The sequence below is a fragment of the Ctenocephalides felis genome, unplaced genomic scaffold (assembly GCF_003426905.1).
Source record: "Ctenocephalides felis isolate EL2017-DRISC unplaced genomic scaffold, ASM342690v1 CF-g0.4_SCAFFOLD_00845, whole genome shotgun sequence".
NCBI classification, from domain to species: Eukaryota; Metazoa; Arthropoda; class Insecta; order Siphonaptera; family Pulicidae; genus Ctenocephalides; species Ctenocephalides felis.
The window spans coordinates 68,485,954-68,511,405 of record NW_020536999.1 but is presented as its reverse complement, the minus strand read 5'-3'; the positions used below and the strand labels follow the sequence as shown (position 1 = coordinate 68,511,405).

The 25,452-nt window shown below is 30.0% G+C and overlaps 2 protein-coding genes across 2 annotated transcripts; one reads left to right on the top strand and one right to left on the bottom strand.

Annotated features, from left to right (window-relative positions):
- Positions 1-304: 304 nt before the first annotated feature.
- LOC113386808 (probable 39S ribosomal protein L45, mitochondrial) lies at positions 305-1,716 on the top strand. Its single transcript, XM_026624569.1, has 3 exons — positions 305-441; positions 519-1,192; positions 1,379-1,716. Exons 1-3 carry the CDS (start codon positions 324-326, stop codon positions 1,670-1,672), a joined length of 1,086 nt encoding a protein of 361 aa, XP_026480354.1. The 5' UTR covers positions 305-323; the 3' UTR covers positions 1,673-1,716.
- A 3,720-nt stretch (positions 1,717-5,436) lies between these two features.
- Positions 5,437-23,197, bottom strand: LOC113373564 (putative ATP-dependent RNA helicase DHX30). Its single transcript, XM_026613858.1, has 12 exons — positions 23,045-23,197; positions 22,819-22,971; positions 20,644-20,821; positions 18,386-18,603; positions 18,251-18,325; positions 18,040-18,181; positions 15,202-15,412; positions 13,147-14,353; positions 12,757-12,891; positions 12,472-12,685; positions 9,963-10,241; positions 5,437-5,640 (listed from the first exon to the last, which is right to left on the bottom strand). Exons 1-12 carry the CDS (start codon positions 23,142-23,144, stop codon positions 5,463-5,465), a joined length of 3,090 nt encoding a protein of 1,029 aa, XP_026469643.1. The 5' UTR covers positions 23,145-23,197; the 3' UTR covers positions 5,437-5,462.
- Between the last annotated feature and the right edge of the window lie 2,255 nt (positions 23,198-25,452).

The following is a 25,452-nucleotide window of genomic DNA, read 5'->3' as shown; positions in this document are numbered from 1 at the left end:
CACATTTTTACATCAAAAAAGAAAAATGTTTGTCTACATTCGTGGTAGCGTCCACACTGCACATACGAGAACAAACATGAACGAACAATTCTCTTTGATGTACCGACAAGTTGCGGAACATTGCTCGCCATGTTTGTTTATGTTCGTTCGTGATCGTTGTGGCTCCACACTATGCTGTTGCCGTTCGTTCTGGTACGTTCTTTTATGTTCGTTCGTGTTCGTTCGTTAGGTGTGGACGCACCTTTAGTTTCTAGGGTTTCTTCTGTGGCTAATTATTTTATGTATCTATGGCCGCCAAAAAATTAACCTGAAAATTTTCATACATGAAATATGACATAAAGTTAATGCTTGCGTTATTTGTAGAAAATTACTTAATTAATAGATTGACACTAACGAATTATGTCTGCAGCAACAACACAATGCAGAATCAAACTAATCCAGGTTAATTCTTTTTTATTAACACAAATTATCTTTTCATAAATAATTTGTGTTGCTAACTTTTATATTACCTCTTACAGGTTTTTCAATCAAGTTTATTATATCCGATGGTTCCAATATATTAATCAATCAACAACATGTTAGGCATAGACGAACAAAGCATGTCAACCCTAAGTTTAAAAAGCTGCGTGCACAAAAAGTTATTAAAGTTGACTTGCCAAATTTCAATGAAGACAATGAAAATTTGAGTATTGAAGAAATGCGATCTAAAATGAAGGAAATGGGTGTTTTACCTGTCAGACCTTGGATGGAACGGGCATTCTTCATCAGCAGTACTGGAGGTGTATTTGAACCCTATGTACCTCCTGAAGGAGATGGTAAAATGTCTGCCATTAGCAAAACAGGAGCCAAACAAAAACTAGAATTTCTTGAGAAAAAATCAAAATCTATGATGGCTGTACGTAAAATACGTAACTTTGATGAAGATTTTGAGCCTCCAGAATTTTCAAAACTTGCTCAAGATGTCTACATTAAGGTCCACGAATATATGTGCGCAAAGGCTAAAGATAAATTACCAGAAGTTGTAACAGAAAGAGCATATAATGAAGTTCTTAATAATATTTCTGATAAAACTATACATTGGAAGTTTTTGAAGTCCTTAGAACCACCTAGGGTTGTTCATGCTCGTTGCACTGATATGATTACGAAAGACAACATCTTTGCTCAAGTTACAGTTAGATTCCACACTGAACAGGTATAGTAATAAAAGAAATTGTATTAAATATTTCGAAAATTATATTAAATAAAACTATAAAATCTAAGATAATATTTTTAAGATATTTTACAATGCAAACAGTAATTGTTTGTAAAAAATATAGTTAATATATAGTTAAATACAGTCATATGTATTTCATTGTAATAATTTAACACATTTTCTCAGATTTTAGCTATTTATGACCGCTTTGGGCGTTTAATGCATGGAAGTGAAATACTAAGTAAAGATGTTTTGGAGTATGTTGTTTTCGAGAAACATTTATCCAATGAATATGGTATTTGGAGAGTACATGATAAAATCATCCCAGATTGGATGCCACCCAAAGAACCATCCGCAAAAAGTTACAGAGTTAAAAATGAACCTCAAAAGGAAACTGAGGAGCTTAATCCAGAAGAAGAAGTTTCGGTCCTGCCAAGTGAAGGTCCACAAGGAGAACAAAAATTAGTCACTGCAACATAGTAACATAATTTACAATGTAGATATGAATTTTGTTATAGATATTGAAGAAATAAATTATTAAACTAGTTGGTATTGGTATTTTGCATTGAGGCAAGTTACATAAACTTTCCGATGTGTGTAAATAATCGACAACCAATAAAAAATAAATTAATTTATGAGTGATTAAAAGTATTCCGAGTGGATTTATTACACATAATTGAAAACAAACATGATAACCCGGAGTATTTTCTGAAACAAATTTTAAAAAATCAATAATTTTTATAATTGAACCAGTTTCTGTAAGACTTTAATGGTTTAGTATGTTTATTAAGACTAAGTACTCTATTGTAATACCAAGTAATTCGTCTAATTTTAATTTTAACAAACGTAAAAAAAAAATACTCATTTTCTCAAACTTTGATGAATTTTTAAAATTAAACTATTTGTCGTAACGCCGTAATATTTCAGTAAGTTCCACAAGACCATGATATATATCGCCAAATTTTTTTTTCTACAGTTAATTACAAGAAAACGGCTCGGTAGATTTTCACCTATAACTATAGTTATAGGGTTATAGATGGGGGTTATAGTGACACACTATAACCCCCATCGAGATACATCAAGTGGCTTTTAAATTTCTGAAATCGGTTTTTGAGCAAACGTCGATCAAAGGTCTAATTTTGACAAACGACAAAAAACGATACTAATATTTGCAAAATTTGACGAATTTTTAAAATTAAATGACTTGTCGGTATCTACTGTCAAAAAAAAAATAAAAATCGTCTAATTTTTTTTTTAGCACTTTATGGTCCGACAGCTAGCAACGTTTTCAAGAAAGCATTTTAACCAGGCCGGTTTTGGTATGTGGTCCTTGGTGCTCCCTCGGTTTGAGTACGGGCCGTCTGGCAGCTGGAAGTGGTTGCGTTGATTAGTGCGCAGCCAACCTGTACGCAAGCGCAATTTCAAAATTTTGAAAGCATTTTAGTCAGCCCAATTGTTATTTTTTGACTTTGAATAAATTATCCAGACTCACATTTTTGTTGCCAGACATTTTGGGCGCTGCCAAATATGTGCCAGACGCCAATTTTTTTTTTAAAATTCAAATCATTTTAGTCCGTCTGTAATTTTAATATTATGTTCATTAAGGGTCAAGAAACGTAAAATTATTTGCCAGACGTTTCTGTGGTTGTTAAGCATGTCTGGCAACGAAAAAAGTTTGCCAATATGATTACTATAGTAGACAGAGTGAGACAATCGCCAAATACATTGGCGCGAATAAAACAAAAAACTATTATATTCATAAGAGCGCAATACGTGTACTATTCAAAGTTAAATAAAACTTAACTTGATCTTGACCCTTAATGAACATAATATTAAAATTACAGACGGACTGAAATGATTTGAATTTAAAAAACAATTAATAAATAAATTGGCGTCTGGCACATATTTGGCAGCGCCCAAAATGTCTGGCAACAAAAATGTGAGTCTGGATAACCTATTCAAAGTCAAAAAATGAAAATCTGACTAAAATGCTATAAACTAGTATCATATTGCCAGACTTTTTTTTTATTGCCAGACGTGGTTAACAACCGCAGAAACGTCTGGCAAATTAATTTTGTGTTTTTATCCTTAACGAACATAATATTAAAGTTTCAGACGGACTAAAATGATTTGAATTAAAAAAAAAATTAATAAATAAATTGGCGTATTGCACATATTTATAAATATAGCTATAGCAGCGCCCAAAATGTCTGGCAACAAAAAATGTGAGTGAGGTGAACCTATTCGAAGTCAAAAAAATGAAAATTGGACTGACTACAATGCTTTCAAAATTTCGAAATCGCGCTGTACAAGTTGGCTGCGCACTAATTAACGCAACCACTTCCAGCTGCCAGACGGCCCGTACGCTAACCGAGGGAGCACGAAAGACCACATACCAAAAAACTAGCCTGGTTAAAATGCTTGTTTTGAAAACGTTGCTGCCTCCTATACTATTATTACAAGAAAACGATCCGGCAGATCTTTACCAAAAACATTCAAAAAAAAAAAAATTTGAAACATTTTTTTTTCCCAAAAACAATTATTTTGTTGAAACAAGCAGAAAGTTCTTTGAATCTTTCTAATCGGACGCTTAGTTCTCTCAAAAACTGCCATTTTTTGCACATTTAGCTCTGTATCTTCGAAATGGCTGGGTCTGCCTTTGCCAAAAACTAATCAGCACGTCTCCCTATCAATAGGAATCGAATAAGAATCGAATTTTTTTTGAATCATTCAAATCATTAGTTCTGTATTTCCAAAACGGCTGAACTTGCCTTTGCCAAAAACTAATCAGCACATCTCCCCATTAACAGGAAACGAATATTTTTTTAACCATTCAAATCGGTGATCCGTGCGCCCGAAACGTTAACAAAAAAATGCGGGCACACAAAACACACACACACACATTTATCTTTTCTGAGGTATGCCAAAATGTTCAGAAACCTTCAAAACGTGAAGAAATGTAAAAATGTTCAATTTCGATTTTTTGACGATTGCAAAAACTTACCCTACGGGAAGTTAATAATATGAATATTATATATTATATTATATCACTACATAACTCATTCTTAATCGTTTGAAACCAAATTTGGAAAAAGTAATTATGTTCGCTTCTCAGTAAACCACAAAAGATAACATAAATAAAACCGTCACGCAGCTCATTCTGTAACTTTCGTTACGAAACTAAAGTTAAGTTGAAAAACGATGGCTATTACGTATTAGAATATGATAATTTCATATAACGCATATAATTCTGCTCTAAGTGGCGTGCTCACATATATTTGTCCGTCTTAATTATTATATGGAAATTTGTTGATTCATAATAAATTATTTCCAAATGTATAAAAACATAATACAAAATATTATTCATAAAAATATCTAAAGAGTCATGACATACTGTTTTGTATCCTTGGATGTTAAAGCTGACTTGATGGCCACATCACTCCGCGCCCAGTGTTGTCGTCAAACCTGCTGTCTAGCACGCTGTGACCCGAGGACTTGGCGTACTAAATAAGTGGGACAACGGAAGACCAGTGGTCTGGGCTATTATATGTGTTAGTAATTACCATAAAATTCCGGAACTGCAATGATCCAAAAAAATGATACAAAATATGTAAAAAATCTTGACAAAGTCTTGTTATCCTCGGATGTCAAAGCTGACTTTTTTTTATTACTTCTGAACAGCAATCAGAACCTAATAGTCCTATAAGCTGTTGTGCTAATATTGACTTAATACTAGTCTGTTTGACAGATGGCAACCCAATCAGTTGTCACATCTCCGTATTACAATTTCTGTAATAGGGCAAGTAATTTTATAGATTCAGCAATGCCGGGTGAGGGCTATTTTCACTTGAAAACATATTGCTATCTATATTTCCAAGTGAAAATCGTTGTCACTGCTGCCTGACAACAGGCTGCTCGAAGTGGGCATCGAACCCGGGACCTCTCGAACAAGTCCCCAAAGCTGACTTGATCATACAATTATAATGATATTCCACTGAAAGAAAGCTAGGATGTTAGCAGAAACGTATGGATATCAAACTTTTAAGCAACTCGCACAATTTTGACTGAAGTAAAGCGCGATCTTTTAACTCAGCTCATATATAAATAAAAACTGTAAAAAATATCCTAAAAAGATGTTAGAAATGTTTTAAAAATCGAAAAAATAAAACATTGAAAATTAAATCTATCCTTTATTGAAGAATATAAAACATAACTTTATCCTTCATATATGTATAAAGATCACAGACTTCATGATAAACTAAGAATTGATTTAACTACAATACTTCATCCTGTTTAATAACTTGATCACTAATGACACTACATTATCTCTAAAATTGCACATTTCGTTATGGCGTTCATGATCAAGATCTGCCTTTCCTTGATTTATGATAAAATACTGTAAAGTGTCAAATATTACGAGACGTAGTTTGACCAGATCTTCAATTTGCCTGTAACATTTCAATTTTTTATATCATGAAATTAAATTTTTAATAAAACTAAAATTAACCTTATGGCCTGGTTTTTGATACTGTTTTTAACTTCCCGTAGGGCAAGTTATAGTAATAGCAAAAAAATCGAAAATGAAAATTTTTATATATCTTTACGTATCAAAACCTTCTGAACATTTTGGCATACCTTAAAAAAAATGGATGTATGTGTGTGTGTGTGTGTGAGCGTGTGTGTGTGTGTGTTCGGATACAAATTTTCGTCGACGATTTCGGGAACACGGATGAAGCGATTTGAATAATTCAAAAAACATTCGATTCGTATTGATAAGGAGACGTGCTGATTAGTTTTTGGCAAAGGCAGGTCTAGCCGCTCCAAAGATATGGAGCAAAAAGTGCCAAAAATGGTAACTCAGTTTTTAAGAGAATAGAGCGATTTGAATAATTCAAAAAACATTTTACTTGTATTAACAAGATGAAGAACTGATCAAATTTTCATGAAGGTAGGTCTAGCGGTTTCGGATATCTAGTAAAAAAAGTAAAAAAAAATCCATTTGGCGGTCGAAAATGATCATTAGACATATGCACATCAAATTATCAGATATTTTATAGAGATTCTAACAATAAGTACAAATTTTGTTTACATTCCTATGGGTACCGTACCAGTGTTTATCCGTTAGACGGCGACGCAGCGCTTACGCGCTTCGATATTTCGTCTCTATGCAGTTAAAGCAGTACGATTGCTTTGAAAAAAAAATTTCCAAAATATTTCAAAATGAATTTTTCTTCAAAAAGTCTTTTTTTATTAAAAAAAAAGTAAGTTTTAGTCAAAAATTTATAGTTTCTCAAAAATCTAATTTTTTCAGAGTGAATTTTTTTTTTAAATGTTAATCTTTTTTAAAAATATAATTTTTGGTACAGAAAGTTCCAGCAATTTGCCTTTTGAACTTGAAATGTCCCTCGCGAAAAATCTATACCAAAACGGTTGACACGATTTAGCTAATGAATGTCGCCCGAAACAAAAAAAAAAATCAATGATTTATAAAAGGTATATAAGTGAGCTTTAAAACTTTAAAATTAAAAACCGAATTATTTTTCATATTCAAAAATAATATTTTTTCGATATTAAAAAAAATTGAAAAATAATTCTTTTCCCAAAAGCAATCGTTTAGTCAACACAAGCAGAAAGTTTTTTGAATAATTCAAAACGAATTTCACAAAAAATCTAATTTCCAAAATTTCAAAAAAAAATCTTTTCATTTTCTTTAATTATCTAAAATTATTCGGATTTTAATTTTTATTCAGACTAAATATATTTAAAATTTCTCGAATATTTTAATACAGTACGAGTTTCATTTTCAGCAATTTGCCTTAAGGCACGATGCCATGCGCCACTAGTTCATTTTTTAAATGTATATCTATTATTAATGATAAAAAGGAAGTTAAATTTTTAAAAAAATATAAAAAAGCCAAAATTGTAGTATTAACCCAAGAAAATCGTACGCCAAATATAGTAAATACTATATTAATATATATATATATATATATATATATATATATATATTATATATATTTAATAAAGCTAATGCAAAAAAACTGAAAATATATAGTAATTGAAATAAATATGCAAAATCACAACTTTTTTTGACAAACGTCAAAAAACGACGCTAATTTTTGTAAACTTTGACGAATTTTTAAAATTAAACTACTTGTCATAGGACCGTAATATTTTAGCATGATCTATAAGACTATGGTATCTACCGTCAAAAATTTTTTATGAAAATCGTTTTTAACACTCTATTACAAGAAAAGGCCCGGCCGATCTTTACCACAAACTAATCAGGTCGATTCCGAACCAATATGTTTCGAACAATTTTTGAATTTTCAAAATCGATTCAGAATTGCGGCCTAAAACGTGGACGAAAAATTTTTCACTTTTCTGCGATTTACAAAGAAACAGCCGATCGTCGTACAAAAGTTAGAAACGCTAGTCCTCATCGAGATACATCGAATGGCTTTTAAATTTTTGAAATCGGTCCAGCCGTGTTTGAGAAAACGTCGATTTACGGCAAAAAATCTGTTCACACACACACACACACACACACATACTTTTTCCAAATTTGGTATCATTCGATTCAGAATGGCTTGAAACGTCGAGAAAACATAAAATTAGCAATTCGGATTTTTTGATGAAAACATAAACTTCTCCTTCGGGAAGTTAAAAATATTTAGTAATTATTGTACGCAGTGGTAATCTTTATTATGTTGATTGTGAGTATTTATGATATAAAACATTTAGCGCAGATATCATTTTACAAAACCGTTACAGTTTTACATAATATGAAATAAACATCATTATCTATCAGTCCTATTTTATTTATTGTAACACGATATGAAGCAATAATCAGTTTAATGACGAGTTGAGATTATACTTTGATATTTGTTTATACCATAGAGCCACTTAAAGATACAATCTGTTGATGCGATTATGGAATTTAAATATAAATTTGTTCCGAGGAATTTAAATTCGAGTGTAATATGTATGAAATAGCGCTTATGTAAAAATACCGAAAATATCGATATTTTTAATATAACTACCGGCATTAAAACCGCAGAAAATTCGGGCGGCCTACCGGTATTGTATTTCCTACATCATACTATGATCACCACTACATCGTACTACGATTGATGATAGTACCTGTACGTACTATGATAGTACAAGCACGTTTATTGCAACCCACACGTGTGGTGGAAATTGGCAATTGATATGACCTGATTTTTTGACGATTTTTTTGCTGTCGATTGGTGTAAACTAAAACTTTTTTGCTCTTTCCGTTCTCGAGATAAATGGGTGGGGCCAAATTCGGTGCTAACTATACGAATAGTCAGCACCGACCCCTCTGAAAATGCAAAAAAAATAGTGGGGTGGGTGGCATCGTGCCTTAAGGCAAATTGCTGGAACTTCCCGTACCGTAACGATATGTTCGAGGAATACTGAATGTTTTCAAATAGATTATTATAAATATTGTAACATTGTCTAATATTTATAAGAATTATATAAACTGAATTGCAGAGTTGAAATTATTTGTTTAAAGTATATTAGAACTATAGTCAGAATTAAAAATAAAATCTGAATTATTTTCGATATACAAAAAATTAAAAAAAAAAAATTGAAACATTTTTATCCAAAATCAATAATTTTGTTAAGACAAGCAGAAAGTTCTTTGAATCAATTGAATCGGACGCTTAATTCTCTCAAAAACTGCCATTTTTTGTACATTTAGCTCCGTATCTTCGAAATGGCTTGGCCTGCCTTTGCGAAAAACTAATAACCACTTCTCCCAATCATTACTAATTGAATGTTTTTTAGATCATTCAAATCGGATGCTCCGTTCTCTCAAAAACTCGATTTCTATTTTCTGCACTCTTTGCTCTTTATCTCCGTAACTGCTGGACCTGCCTTTGCTAAAAACTAATCAGGACATCTCCTTATCAATAGGAATCGATTGTTTTTTGAACCATTTAAATCGGTTGATCCGTACGCCCGAGAACGTGGACGAAAAATTGTATCCATACATACATACATACACACACACACACACACATCCATTTTTTCTGAAGTAGCCAAAATGTTCAGAAACCTTCAAAATGTCGAGAAATGTAAAAATTTTCAATTCCGATTTTCGGCCCATTACAATAACTTACCCTACGGGAAGTTAAAAAAAAATCCATCGTTATCAGTGATTTTTTTTTGCTGTCGTATGGTGCAATTCATTTTCTGAAACATTTTACCCATCATAGATTTTTACGCATCGAAAAATTTCCAAATTCACCAATTTAAAAAAATAGGACACTTTTTAAAAAGTTTAAAAATTGTTTCGGAATCTGTGATTTTTTTGTTCTGCGATGCAAAAAAGAAATTTTCAAAAAATTAAATTTTATAATCTTGGTTTTTTCGTAGTATGGAAACGGATGGCAATCCGCTGTGCTAAGTAATTTGATGCATTTAGATCTATGTACTTTTACTTGAAATAGTCTAAAGAGACAAATTAGTTAACAATATTTCAATAATCCCCCCCCATTTATCCCGAGAAAGGAAAGAACAAAAAAAATTTAGTTTACACCAATCGACAGCAGCAAAATCGTCAAAAAATCAGGTCATATCAGTTTTGCCAATTTCCACCATCATGGTGCTAAGTATACACACGTATAACTCACTACTAGTATAAATTGTAATTATTATAAATAATTAAAATGCAAGTACTGATTTACCCTCTATTGTATTATTTATATTATTAACTAAACTACTCGAAATATATACTTACTCATCATGACATTTCAATTTGACATCATGATCTACAATGGTAATTGTTTTGTGACATTCATCTGAAGCACGATTTCCATTCGTGTCCTCAAAATCGCATGCTATTCCCGATTCATTGAACAGCATTAGAGCTAAGGGTGATAGCACAGAAGCCTCTGATACTAAAGATCTACGCCTTTCAACTGAGTGTAACTCAGAAATGTAACACAAAAATGGTGAAGGAAAGCTTGTACGATCGTATAGCACACTTTGGCAGGTAATTTGTAGAATTTGTTGAGATCTAAAAAGAAATATAATAATATAAGTGAATTTGCTATAAGCAATTGATTATTTAGTTGTTGGAGAAAACGTGCTTTTACTTTTTTATGATCACTAAAGAAAAATATATGGTAACAATTTCAACTATATTAATAGTAATAGCATTTCATATTAAGGGGAACATCTAGTGTGAAATTTTCTTCTTCTTTTTTAGAAGACTGCAATCACTCCAGCAGTGGAGGACCTTTTTTTTAGTGCCGCCGGAGATTGCGTGTCATTTCAAAAATATTTAATATTTTATTTCAACAATTTGACTATGTATTCTCAAAACATGTATAAATATACCCTCAAAATTTTAAATATATGGATTCACTAGTTTTCTTTTTTTTAATTCCCATAATTAGCGCTTTTTTTAGGTTGTCATACTAGCTGTGCCCCTTAATTAATATTATGAATTAAATAATATTAAAAAGTTGATAAACTATGTTATAATTTAAATGTTTAATTTGACTCAAAATTTCAAATTATAAATTAAACATTTTTCTACTAACATTTCTTTTGAGCCTGGTATAAATGACATGCTAGTTGGTTAGGATGCACGTCAATTTAATTTTTAAAACGTTTTTATTGAAAATGACTAAATAATCTTAAAATATTTTGTGTAACAAATACTTGGACAGCTTGCTGGCTCGTATAGCTCCACTCGTAGCGAAAGTGTTATTTTATAAAAAATTATTCAATATTGTGCAAATTAATCAAACATATAAGTTATTTTCTACAAATTGTTTAAATATTACATATTATTAAATAATGAACAGACGCCTAATATATACACAGTATTTTCTAGAACCGCAGCCAACTTGTCGTAAGCCTCTATTTAAGTTTCGATTGAAGTTAATATGGAATAGAAAAAGAAATTATCTAGTGTTCAATACCGTAAGCGCAAACCTATGAAAGTTTAAATTATTAGGCATTATTGACGAAAAATTGGAAGCTGATTTAGTTTGAACGGAACTTGTTAAAAAATAGATACAAATTATAATAGAGAAAAATGGTAAATGGAAAGTCAGTGCTTAGAAAATGACTTATTGAGACCGAGAAACTTAAGTGTAACTTTTGTTTTTGTTGAAAATATTTCGCATCTGATTAAATTTGGGTTAGGTTTTTAGAAATAGAGCAAATATGAAAAATGGAAACAAAATGTACTTAGAAACAGAAATCGTGAGCTTTTTTTATGCCTAGTGGTATCCATACTAAATTTGATTATTAACGAAGCAGAAATAATACAGATACAAATATAATTGTGTTTTGTTTTCGATATAGTTCAGAAAATATGTAATTTCGTTGCATCTTTTAAAATACGTTAAAACAATCTGATATAATCAATCAGATGAAAAAGTAAACATGAATACAATTCGACCCTTACGATATCGATAAGAAGAAGTTTACGATGCAATTTTGGATATTGTAAATAATGAAAAAAAAAAATTAAAATGAAATTTAAAACATCCAACATGAAAAACGAATGTTTAAATGTTTAAAATTAAATAAGTAAAATGTTTCAAAACCCAAATATTATTATTATATATATGTCAGAAATACTCGAACATATAAAATATTTAATTACGGTCAACCCGCAAACCGCTTCGATTTTTTGAATAAAATTAAAATCAATGTATTTTATACGCTTGTAGATTATATCTAATTTTTTTGTATGAACTTACGTAAATATTTGTATAATTTTAATGATAAATGTTAAAAGAGTTTAAGTTATTGGGGGGAGGGGGCGCTAGAACAAATCTTGCATGCGGGCGCTGAGGACCCCCAGGCGTTTTAAACTATCGATTACAAAGAAACGACACAACCGATCTTTGACATCCCGATTTCGAAAGAATATCTTTCCTTAATAATTTTTCGCTTTACTTACAAACGGCTCGGCCGACCGTCTCATACAACGCGAGTGTTTAACGATTTTAATGGAATACCTTTTTAATTTTTTATCTATTCAGCCGTTTTTGAAAAAAAAAAAACGACTAAATGCTGGCTCACTCATATTCAGAATGCCAAAACTTATTAGCAAATCGAATTTTCTGATGAAATTATCTTCAGAAAGTAAAAAGTGAGTAAAATGAAATACCTCCAGAAGATGGAAAACTACATCACTTTAAAATATGTGAAAACTTTTAAATACTTAACTTTTTCATGATAAAAATTAAGAGTAACTGAATTCACAATCATTTATAATTACTTACACATTAGAGAAATGTGGAGATCTTTTAGGTAATCCTTTTACAATTTTATGAGTATGATATTCACATATTGAAGCGACACCACTAAATAATATTGCTTTCATCAACTCATCATTATTAGCAAATTCATTGCATTCGGAGTTTTCTAATCTATAATCATCTGATTTATTCAAAATTCCACAAGCATACACATTCTCCGCATGAAGCTCCCGTAATTCTGCAATAAAAAATGTAATATACTTTACTTCTCATTTGAGATAATATTTAAATTTCATAATAAATCCATACGTTCAGTTTGTTTCATAATTTTTTCATTAAATTTCATGCTGGAAGATTCTCTACAATTTTTCCAATCATTATAAATTTTGACCACAGCTACGTGGTCGCTGAGTTTGTCATACTGTGCTTTGAGAAAACGATTATCTGAAAAATACAAAATATAAAATATTGAACATAGCAATACTTAGATGAAAAAAGAAGTTATATTTTATTCTAATATAAATTATGTATATAAATAACGTTGTTCGTCAATGTACTAAAGGCAAGCAGATTACTAACTTCCCAAAAGAGAAGTTAATGTTTTTACATGATCTAGAATGACATAAAACTGGCAAAAATCAATATTGATTGAAGACATGCCATAATAAATAATGAAGTAAATAATACATTTATCAATACCTTCTCTTGTATCACTTACTCCTGCTTCACCATCAGTTGAATACATTGTAGAAATTGTAAGTATCGGATCAAAACATTTAAAAATAGATGCGTGAATTAAGGCCTTTGACAATTTAGGTGGTAACGAGAACCACGCAATTCTTTTTCCTAAAGGTGTTAAGTTTTCATCTTCATCGAGAGCTGACATGCCAATTAACTCATTCACCGCTTGTTCAATTCTGCTCTCAGGTGGAGGTTCTATCAGCTGGCTTAAAAACTCTTGGGCTGTTTGACCATAATGATAAGTCTTGCTATCCAAAATAACTTTCTGCAGGGGCATTCTGAGGATTTCCGGAAGTGTATGCGGATCTAGCGCATCATATCGCTTCTTTGTAAACAGGTGAAAGCTTTCACCAGATTTAACGCGACCAGCGCGACCCTGGCGCTGTTTTACACTAGCCTGCGAAATCCAGTCTACTTCCAAACTTTGTAAACCAGAAGGTAGAACATTTCTATTTTTGTGCACTCCACAATCGACAACATATGACACATCATTAATTGTAATACTTGTCTCACAAATATTAGTGGACAGAATTACCTTCCTCACATTTAGTGGAGGAACATGAAAAATTTTATTTTGCATCTCGGTTGATACTTTTGAATGGGCTACCAAAATTTGTAACGACGAGTTATTCAAATCCTCTAAGTGTTCTCGAACCATCATAATTTCCTGCCATCCTGGAAGAAAACAAAGTATAGCACCAGATGGTCTATTTTTGTGAATCCAATTTATCAAACCAGCAACCTCTTCTTCAAATATTAGAGGCCTCTCCTCATTTGTACACTTAAAATATTTTTTCAACATTGGTAACTTCTTCATGTCATCTAGGAAGTTCATTGTAACTGGATATGTAAAACCAGGTATTGTTAATATTGCACCATTATTGAAATAATTCCTAAACAATTCTGCGTTCATTGTTGCACTCATTACAATTACTTTAAGATTTGGATTCTGTTTCATAGAATATTTAACTAAAAGCAATAAAGTATCGATGTCTGCATCTCGCTCATGTGCTTCATCAATTATAAGATGAGAGTATGCTTGCAAGAGAGGATCATATTGAATTTTCTTCAATGCGATGCCAGTGGTACAAAATAGTATATTACCTCCTGTATTATCAGGAGTAATTGAATTCAATCTCACTTGATATCCAACGACATCACCGAGCTAAAAATAAAATAGTTTTAATTATTTTATTATGAAATAAATAAATATATATTTTGTATTAGTATACTTTAACAATCTTTTTGTACGTTAAAATCATAATTAGCTTTTGTTGGGTATGTCAATTCCAATTTTTTTTTTTATTGATATATTATTTTCATATCTCAGTCAGACTGGGGCGCCTGATATGAGAGATTATGCAAAGAAAGTTATATAGGCTTGTAATATAATATAAAGTTAAATTATATAAAGTTATATAATAATGTAACTAATTAAATAAATAAAATTATTATTATATATTATATTATATTATAAGTTATATATATTGTAATTTAACTTATAATATGTATATAATATTATAAGTTAAATTATATAAAGTTATATAATCGACTTAATTGATATTGATAAAATAATGATTTAAATATTTCTGATAAAGACCATATTCAAACTAAAAGTTATACATATAATGCGAGCAACTTATCATTGTTGAAATTTATTTGTTTATAAATTTATTTATTTATTTATTCTTTTTTAAATTTTATTTTATTTATTTCAAACTATACAAATTGTACTTTTGCTAAAAATATTTGAGACAAGAGACATTATTCTGATGGAGTTTCATTCTTTTTTCATTTAAATTTTTTATATATTAAAATTTTAGCCCATGCACACAAATTTCATCCCATTTCGTTTCGTGAAACGTCTGGAAAACGAAATTAGCAAATCGGATTTTCTAGCAAGCATACTTATTTAGAAAAATTAATAAATATTTCTGTGATATGAACTGAATACTGTTTTTTAAATCGAAATATTGTAGTCCTTTTATTTCAAAAATTAAAAATATACTTCACCCTTTCATTTCGCTCTTCAGCTATTCTTCGTGCTAAACTGATTGCACTTATTCTTCGAGGTTGTGTAATTAGAATGTTACATTCATTGCCGAAACCATTTATTGATGCTTCCTCCATTATATATTGGGGCACTTGTGTACTTTTTCCACACCCTGGTTCTCCTTTTATCACTACAACTTGATTAAATTCAAGCAAATCCAATAATTGTTCTCTGAAATTTTATAGAAATTAGCTAAGTACCAAATAAATCATAATTCATTCATTTATTCATCATATAAAAATTAGTCCGTAATACCGCGATTAACGCTGCTTTCTTTACCGTAGAAATCGTGGAATTAACGAAACAAAGTTAGAGAAGTTAAATAGCGAAGAAATACTTCTAGAAAACAGCAACTAATCTTTTTAATAATTATCTGAGGCATTTACCAAAGCAAGAAGTTAACTAGTCGTGCACGGCATCGTGCCTTAAGGCAAGTTACGCATGCTTTAAATTTCTTTGAAAAGTTAAATTTTCTTTCGAAGCAATGAATCCTGTTGCTTAGCGCGTTACGCCGCGTCACAGTCTAACGGCTAAACATTACAAATTTTGGCACGAAACCCATAGAAATGTAATAAAAATTTGGCATTTTTTAAAACTGTTTTTTATTCGATCTCCGCCGAATACCGCTACTCCTACTGTCTCTAAAATTTAACCAATTCTTCGTTATATCAATACAGATATGTTTTTTGAATCATTCAAATCGGACGCTCCGTTCTTTTAGAATTGCCATTCTTGTTACTTTTTACCCCTCATTTTTGAAACAGCTGGATCTGCCTTTGCCAAAAAGTAATTAGCTCGTCTCCGCATTAATACGATTCAATTTGAACTTTTAAATCATTCAAATCAAATGATCCGTCCTCTCGAAATCGTGGACGAAAAATTGTATCCAAACATACAAACATATACTACATGCACTCACACACACGAGTACATCAATTTTTCCTAAGGCGTGCTAACATCACATGATCCTAAAACGTAATGATATGCAAAAATGTTCATTTTCGACTTTTTGTGATTACTATAATTCACCCTACAAGAAGTTTTCGTTAGTAGTAATTTCAAAAAATAGCAAATAGAACTTTCAATGGTAATTGCAATAAATCAAATTTTGACAAAAATTCGAAAGCAAGTTATGAGGCGTTAACATAGTTTATCCACTCATCAACAACTTCCAAAAGAACACAAAAAGAAGGCGCTAAACCCCTTTAATTGGCCCTTTTTGGCGAAAAGGCACAACATTCGAAATAGGGAATATACAGAATAACAATTTGTTTTTGTAAATATATTGGTTTACATTACTTTTATTTTTGTGTAAAATAAATGGTTCGTTTTATTAACAATTTAAAATCGATTCAATATATCTTGATAAGGACTAGCATAGATTAGTTTTGCGCGACGATCGGCCTAGCCGTTTCTTTGTATTTGACAAAAAAGTGTAAAATCTTTCGTCCACGTTTAGAAAGATATTGTTTGGAAAATGCGTTGATTAGTTTTTGGCAAAGATCGGCCGAGTCGTTTATGAACTATGAATTTCCTGAAATACCACAAAAATATTATAGGTCTACGATAAGCGGTTGAATTACAAAACTTCATCAAAGTTTAGAATTTTGCTATTCTAATCAGAATCTATGCTATTTAGATTAAGAGTTTCTAATCAGAATCTATGCTAAAGCATCTGTACGTTCGGTGCTGCTTTGTTGGTAGCTACTGATTACAGTTTACGTCCACACTCCACTAAAATACATTTTTAAGCCCAATGTGAAAACATTCAGAACATGTGTTAAATAAACTGTTCTATTCCAAATAAGCAATTATTAATCCATTTAAGGGGGTATTCTACTGTAGAAGCATGCATTTTGCCCGGTTTTTGAAGCGCTGTATAAAGGAAAAAAATAATATTTTTACTATCGATTTTTTTATCATTTGTTTATTGATATTTTATTATTACATAAAAAAATATTTAAAAAAAAAATTAGATTTCACAAAGTTATGAGCAGTCAAAGTGGGGGCTCAAAAAAAAGAGGGTGTCATGGCGTACATGATTCCAACCCTCCTGGTGATCCGAAATATAAAAAATAGATGAATTCTTAATTATTATAGATGCCGCTATCGTATGAACCTTGGATAAGTTAAAAAATTTTTTTTTGTTTGAATGGCGGCAGTTTGAAAAAAATTTTTTTTTTCATGTTTTTTTTTAACAATTCCGAATTTTTTAAAAATACTAAATGAAAAGTTATAGTTTTGGGACAGGTCCATGCGATAAAGCGATGTATAGAGAAGATCCTCTCCAAATTTAAAGTAAATCGGTTAATTAGAACTCCTTACCGCCAGCTCGAAAAAAGTAGTTCCGAGAAAAACGCCTTCAAAGTTTTGAGACTCGGTCAGACCCGAACCGAGGCCATGTCACTAAAACGGATATAACTCAGGAAATAATAGTAATTTTAAAAAATCCTTTTAATGACATATTTTTGAATAACTAAACTTTGAAAATATGAAAAAAAAAATATTTCGATTTTTTCAAAATTCTACAGTAGAATACCCCCTTAAATAGCTGAATCTCAATTCTTACTGATTAAGTATAAGTACATTGAACATTTTATTTCATCTAAATAGCTGAATTACAATTCTTATCAACTTGCCTTAAGGCAAAATGCTACTTACAACTAGTTTTTATTATAAAAAAATTCATAAGCAATTTCCTTTCTAACTTATTATTTGCATGTTAACAGCTCTACTTTGATGAATCGTGATATTACGGTATTCTAAAAAAACAATTACGAAACAAAAAAAGTACAAACCTATAGTTAAAAATTGGAAATTTTTTTCTTGCAGAATGTTCATTGTTTAGGATTTTTTCCGCACGTTCCGTCAACACTGCATTTCTTCTTTGAATTCTTGTATATGATATATTTTTATGACTATGTGGCAAACTATCACCACCTAAAATAAATATAAATTAGTGAGATTATAATCATTTACTACTAAAATAATCTACTTATTAATATTAACTTTGATTTGAGCTTGTTTCATAGCCAAAATCTGGATCACGTTTCGAGAACTGATTGTTGTCCCTCAAGATAGGAACTGTAACAAAAATATAACATTTAAAATAAATATTTCAATTGTTGAACAATCTGTACTAACCAATCTGATCATCGAATAACTGGTTTAGTTCTCGGACTTCTCCAATGAGATTTGACGGTAATGTAATGTCAACAAGTTTTGTTGTAAGTAGTTCTTTTAACTCGTTTTTTGTATACAATATAGGTTCATACTTTGAGTTGATTTTCTTCGATATCAACAAATAACTCAAAATATTTTTTGCGCAGTTTTGGGCTGCTATTTTTTTGTTGCTCCCCTTCCTAAAAAAATAATACATAAGAAAAAAAATAATACATAAATTTAAATATCAATTATTATGAATAAATAAATAAAAGGTAATATAGAATAACTAGTAAAAACACAGATTCTACTATAAAACTATTTAACTAAATTTGTAAAAGTTTGGCATAAGCGGCGACAAAAACAATAAACTAAGCTTTTTGCCTTAAGTAAAACACTAAGCTTTTTGTCTTAAGTAAAATTGTACAAACTTTGCGACATGTGTGATGATCGACTTATTCAATATGAAATCAATTAATTTATATAAGCTTGATTTATAAGTATACCAAGTCACTGTGAATCATTATAATGTAAGAAACTATTGCAGGTTTTTCAATTTTGTGCAGATTTTCAAACATTTTAGTTATTTTTGACAAATGGTTTAAGAATAATACAATATTGAAAAACACACATTCGCCTAATAGTTACAAACGAGTACTTTCTAAAAACGCGGTCGATTAAACTTAACTTTAATTAAATAAACAGGGCCTGATTTTGAAATTTGGCGCCCTGGAGCATTGACAAAAATGCCGCTCCATCTCTGAAATTTTAGTTATATAGTCTTTATATATTATTTTCCTCAAATTATAATAACTATTTGATTGCCGAAAATTTATTACGCATTGCATACTATAAATAGTGGTGGTTGGCATCGTGCCTTAAGGCAAATTGCTGCAACTTCCCGTACGAAAATTAAAATTAAAAAATGTAATAAAAAAGTAATATTTCTTTAAAACTTTGAAAAAAATCAATTTTAGAAAAAAATTCATAATAATTGATACTTAAATTTATGTATTATTTTTTTCCTTATGTATTATTTTTTTTTCTTTTTTGAAAAATTTGAGCGTTTTTTATATTTTGAAATATTTTGGACATTTTGAACATTTTTTTAAAGCAATCGCGCTGCGTAGATACAAAATATAGAACAAAAGTAAACAGAAACAAAAACAAAAGTAATCAAAATTTATACTTATTATTAAAATATCTATAGAATATCTGGTAATTTGACGTGTAAATTTCTAATCATTTTAGACCGCCAAATGTTTCTTTTTCAAATTTTTTTATTAGATCACCGAAACCGCTAGACCTGCCTCCCACAAATTTAAACAGTTCTTCATTTTGATAATACATGTACATTTTTTTGAAAGATATTGGACGCTCCGTTGCTCAAAAACTGAATTATCATTTTTGGTATTTTAGCCCGTATCTTCGAAACAGTTGGACCTGCCTTGGCCTAATAACTAATAACTAATCAGCACCACTCCTTATCAAAAGGAATCGAATCATTCAAATCATTTGATCCGTTTCTTGAAATTGTCTTGAATAATTAAAAAGGTATTAGATTTGTATTGGAGAGACGTGCTGATTAGTTTCTGGCACAGACAGGTCCAGCCATTTTAAAAAACTGTAATTGGTTTTCGATATTTCGTCTCTGAAACAGTTACGCAGCGCGATTGCTTTGAAAAAAGTTCAAAATTATCAAAAAAATTCAAAATATTAAAAAAAAGTTTTTTAAGTAATTTTTTTCATTTTTCAAAAAAATTTAAACCTCTTTATAAAATATAATTTTCAGCACGGTAAGTTCCAGTAATTTGCCTGAAGGCACAATGCCATGCGTCACTAGTTTAATTTTTTTTTTTGCACTTTAAGCTTGGAAGCGCACAAATTCGTCATCTTAAGAGGGCTCTAGATCTGAAGAACATATTTTTCTTAAACTTTCAGCTCGTTTACGAATCTTTATATTAGCCAAATTGCCAAATTTGATAATATCTTATTAAAAATAAGTAATTGATAATTTACGTTTGGAGAAAGAGGCAAGGCAAAATAATAAATTTTAATAAACGGTTATTTGAACTCAAATTTTGCATAGCAATCGTATTATGTTTTGTTAATTATATTTCTTGAAATAAAAAATGTTATTAAGCAAAATAGTTAATTATATTGTATAGAATTTTTTTCTCACTATACATATTTTGTCGCCCCTTACTGTAAATCCAGCACCATTTAGCAATATACGTTACCCAACAAATTTAAGTTCTGTAGGCCAATATATGACACGACTGCAGTACCAAATATCTTCACCTCGCGTAAACGAAATATCCTGCATCATATCCTTTTTTGTATGTGTTTTTACTTTCATAGCAATATTATGTAAAAGTTCTAAAGAGCTTGAACCCAGTCTTTTTGCATTCTTCCACTCTGAAATAATATTAAACAGAAAATTAAACCAGTTATGTTCTCATATCAAATTTTGATTTCAATGAAAGATTTCAACAGAGCGAAATTCGGAATGGTGTTATTATCTATGACAATCAGAAAAAAATAAATTTCATATCGCTAATCCACTTCACATTAAAATATAAAATAACATTAGTGAGATAATCCTGTGACTATTTCAATTTCAAAAGAATTGGAAGTGCAAAGTTAGCCACAGCAAAAACACTTCAAAGAAATTCATTCTAATTAGAATTTATATTTTACTAAATGCAACTATGAAATTATTGATTACAAAATCGTTATAGCCACTATCAGGTTAAAAGAAAAAGGTTCACAATACATATCTGGTAAAAAAATTGATTATTGTAAGAGGCTTGTGATCTTTGCAGGACATTCTAGTGGAGTTTTTTGTTACCTGGAGTTGAACTTTTATCAACATTAAAGGCAAATAGATTCAAAATGATAAATATGGATATGATTTAAAAACCAAAAGAGGTGCAATACTACCAACGTGTTTGTAGGAAATAATGATAAATATAACATATGGTAGCTTACGTTAGTCATCATAATCTGTCCATTGTAAATGTTGAGATAGTTTTCTGACTCAAAAATTATAGGATTTCATCAAAACTGAATCGTCAATGAAGCAATGTTTATAAAATTAACAAAGCATAGAGAAACAATATGCGTTACTAAAAACCTAATAAACTAAACCTTTTTTCTCCTACTACAGTAGAACCTCGATTAACTGGACTAATTGTTGTCGATGGGCATTTGGATAATCAAAAATCCGGATAATCAAATGTATGAAGAATAATGTTGTGTATTTATTAAAAATAAAAATTACATACATAGATATTAACGAAAATCAATGTTTATTAAGAAATGAACACTTCTTTATGTTTGTGCAAAGTTAGCCACAGCAAAAACACTTCAAAGATATTCATTCTAATTAGAATTCATATTTTACTAAATGCAATTAAGAAATTATTGATTACAAAATCTTCATAGCCACTATCAGGTTAAAAGAAAAAGGTTCACAATACGTATCTGAAAGAAATTGATTATTGTAAGAAGCTTGTTATCTTTGCAGGACATTCTAATGGAGTTTATTTTACCTGGAGCCGAACTTATATCAACTTTAAAGGCAAATGGATTAAAAATGATAAATGATGGGAATGATTCAAAAACCAAATGAGGTGTAATACTACCAATGTGCTTGTAGGAAATAATGAAAAATATAACATGTGGTAGCTTACCTTAGTCATCATAATCTATCCCATTGTAAATGTTGATATAGTTTTCCGACTCAAAAATTAAAGGATTTCGTCAGAACTGAATTGTTAATGAAGCAATGTTTATAAAATTAACAAACCATAAAGCAACAATATGCTTTACTAAAAACCTAATAAACTAAACCTTTTCTCTCCTACTACAGTAGAACCTTGATTAACTGGACTAATTGTTGTCGATGGGCATTTGGATAATCAAAAATCCGGATAATCAAATGCATGAAGAATAATGTTGTGTATTTATTAAAAATAAAAATTACATACATAGATATTAACAAAAATCAATGTTTATTAAGAAATTAACACTTCTTTATGTTTGTACATATATCTTTAATTCAATGACATTACATACATGTACTAAATTGCAGCATTAATTATGCTAAAAATCGAATTGTAGGTATGTACATACATATAAATTGGTCGTGGTTGGTAGTCCGGATAATCCCGAATCCCTATAACCGAGGTCCGGATAATCGAGGTTCTACTGTATTACGATTACCACATTAGATAGCTTTACTTTGGTAGCTTATACCATTAGTACTTTGGTGCATTTAAAAGCTGAGGACTGCTATTTGGAATTTACTTAGCAGCATCATAATTCAACAGTCCATAAGTCTTTCGGAGTTTTAGATAAACACTTAAATTTGATGACTGCATAGCTGATGACTTTATCTTGGTGATACATACCTGCTGAAGAGACATTGTTGAGCTTAATTTCTTCCATCTCAGGTTTCCTGTTATGGTTTGGCATTTCGAATTTTCTAATTTTAGAAGAATTTTGGAAACTGTAGTGCCTAGAAAGTACACTCGTACTGCCAGATGCCGAATTTCGACAAATTTCTGAAATAAATCATGCCTTTATTAACATTTTGGGCTAATTTAACAACACAAGTTTTTTGTAGGTTATGTTCACCTAGCAAACTTATTCGGTGGAAACAACAATTTGTTAAATGTTTTAGATTCGTTTGTCCTGTTCCGAAGCAGGAAATATTTAATTTTAAAACAGATTTCATCCTTAACACTCTTTTTAAACGAGATTTTGAAATAATGTTGAAATTGAAGTAAAATATAGATGTCACATGTATTTGCTATGACATATCATGGATATTTCAAAGTGTTAGTAGAAAAACTAAAAATACTTACTTTAATAGATGTCGCTTAAATTTAAAAGTTTAGTAATGAGAATAATTAATAAAACAAAAACCAAAAAAATATTGTTCAATTTCGATTTATTTCGTTGCTTCATCAATAGAAAAAACAACGTTTCACTACAGAAAAACTTAATTAAAATACACATAACCTGTACAAAATCCATTTTACTCACTTGCTAACGACAATTTTTGAAATTCATAAAAAATTATAGCATATTAATTCACTTTCTAAAAACTGTCTTTTGATTTTGTTTCATTATCTTGACCGCCATTTAATTAAACATGCACCACTTGACACAAATTTTGTTTTATTTTTCAAATGTCAATCAATTTGTAAATATAATTTTTAACGAATAATTTTGAAGTCAAAATATCGAGAATTATTTGATATTTCTATAATGTACTTTTATTTATTTCATTGTACAATTTTGACACTTGAAATTTTTTAATCCATTTTACAAAATGTCATTTAATTAATCTAAATTTTTTTTTCATTTTTTATTTTTTTTAATTCTATCTTAAATTCGTTTATATTTTGTCAATGTCATTGTCAATTTTTATTTCATAATTTTTATAAAATATTACAAATTTATATTGTAATAAAATATGAATATATAATATAATATTACATCAATTATATCATAATAAAAAAATAAAAAAAAATTTTTTGATTGTATCTATAGATTAATTAAATGACTAATTAAAAATGATTAATTAAATGGATTAAAAACTTTCAAGTTCTTAATTAATTTCAATTATTAATTAATAATTTTATAATATTACAAAATATGTAACTTACCACATAAAATAATTTTTATTTTGAATTAACATTAGTATAATTACCTTTTGGCTGTTGATTCGCTCATATTTTGTTAATTTGCTGAGAACATTATTTAGTACACAATCCTAAACTTTTCATGTATGATTTATGTTTTCCATAGGGTTTTCCATTTCATTTGTTTAATTTGCGATTGTGCGATATATTTTGTTTTTATCATTGATTTAGGTGATTACTTTTGTTTTACACATGTTTTACAATTCCCAATGAAACAAAAGTGTCAAAAAATATCAGTCAATAAAAAAAAATTGGCAAAAATTAGAAAATGATAAAGATACCAGTTGTGTGCTAAACTAGCCTAATTTAACCTAGTTTAAAGCCATATATATAAATATAAGAAGTGTATAGTTTAAAACTAAAATATATAGAGACCAGTCGTTTTAGTATTTCACCTCGGAATTTGAGATACCCAGCTGTAAGTCTGTAAATACTTGTATATTGACACCCTAAAAACTGTCTCAAAACCCACATATGATATGGTGTACGCAACTATTAAATTTCAAGGTCAAAGGTCACAAAAATCGTTTTTTTAACTTCCCGAAGGAGAAGTTTATGTTTTCATAAAAAAATCCGATTTGATAATTTTATGTTTCCTCGATGTTTCAAGCCATTCTGAATCGAATGAGACCAAATTTGGAAAAAGTATGTGTGTGTGCGTGTATCTGAACAGATTTTTTGCAGTAAATTCACGTTTTCTCGAAAACGGCTGGACCGATTTCAAAAATTTAAAAGCCATTCGATGTATCTCAATGAGGACTATCGTTTGTCAGTTTCGCGCTATTATCGGCCAAGCCGTTTCGTTGTAAATCGCAGAAAAATGAAAAAATTTTCGTCCACGTTTTAGCCCGCAATTCTAAATCGATTCTGAAAATTCAAAAACCGTTCGAAAGATACTGATTGGGAATCGTGCTGATTAGTTTTAGGTAAAGATCGGACGGGCCGTTTTCTTGTAATAAAGTTTAAAAAAAAAATTCGACGATTTTCATGATTTTTTTTACGGTAGACACCATAGTCTTCTAGATATCTAGATCATACTAAAATATTACCGCCCTACGACAACTCGTTTAGCTATAAAAATTCGTCAAAGTTTGCAAAAATTGATATCGTTTTTTGGCATTTGTCAAAATTAGACCTTTCGTCGACGTTTGCTCAAAAACGCCTGAACCGATTTCAGAAATTTAAAAGGCATTTGATGTATCTCAATGAGCACTATACTTTGTCAGTTTTGTGAGACGATTTGCCGAGCCGTTTTTTTGTAATTTGAAAAAGAGTGTTAAGTGTTAAGCTTTTCGTCCACATTCAAGCTCATTCTACCGAATCGATTTTAAAAAA

Coding starts and splice junctions, on each gene's coding strand:
- LOC113373564 (XM_026613858.1), bottom strand. CDS start 23,144: ATGAAATCTGTTTTAAAATTAAATATTTCCTGCTTCGGAACAGGACAA. Junction 18,604..20,643: donor ACAGAACTTAAATTTGTTGG/GTAACGTATATT, acceptor TTATTTTTTTAG/GAAGGGGAGCAACAAAAAAA. Junction 12,892..13,146: donor AGTAAGTGATACAAGAGAAG/GTATTGATAAAT, acceptor TGTATTTTTCAG/ATAATCGTTTTCTCAAAGCA.
- LOC113386808 (XM_026624569.1), top strand. CDS start 324: ATGAAATATGACATAAAGTTAATGCTTGCGTTATTTGTAGAAAATTAC. Junction 442..518: donor GCAGAATCAAACTAATCCAG/GTTAATTCTTTT, acceptor TACCTCTTACAG/GTTTTTCAATCAAGTTTATT. Junction 1,193..1,378: donor TTAGATTCCACACTGAACAG/GTATAGTAATAA, acceptor ACATTTTCTCAG/ATTTTAGCTATTTATGACCG.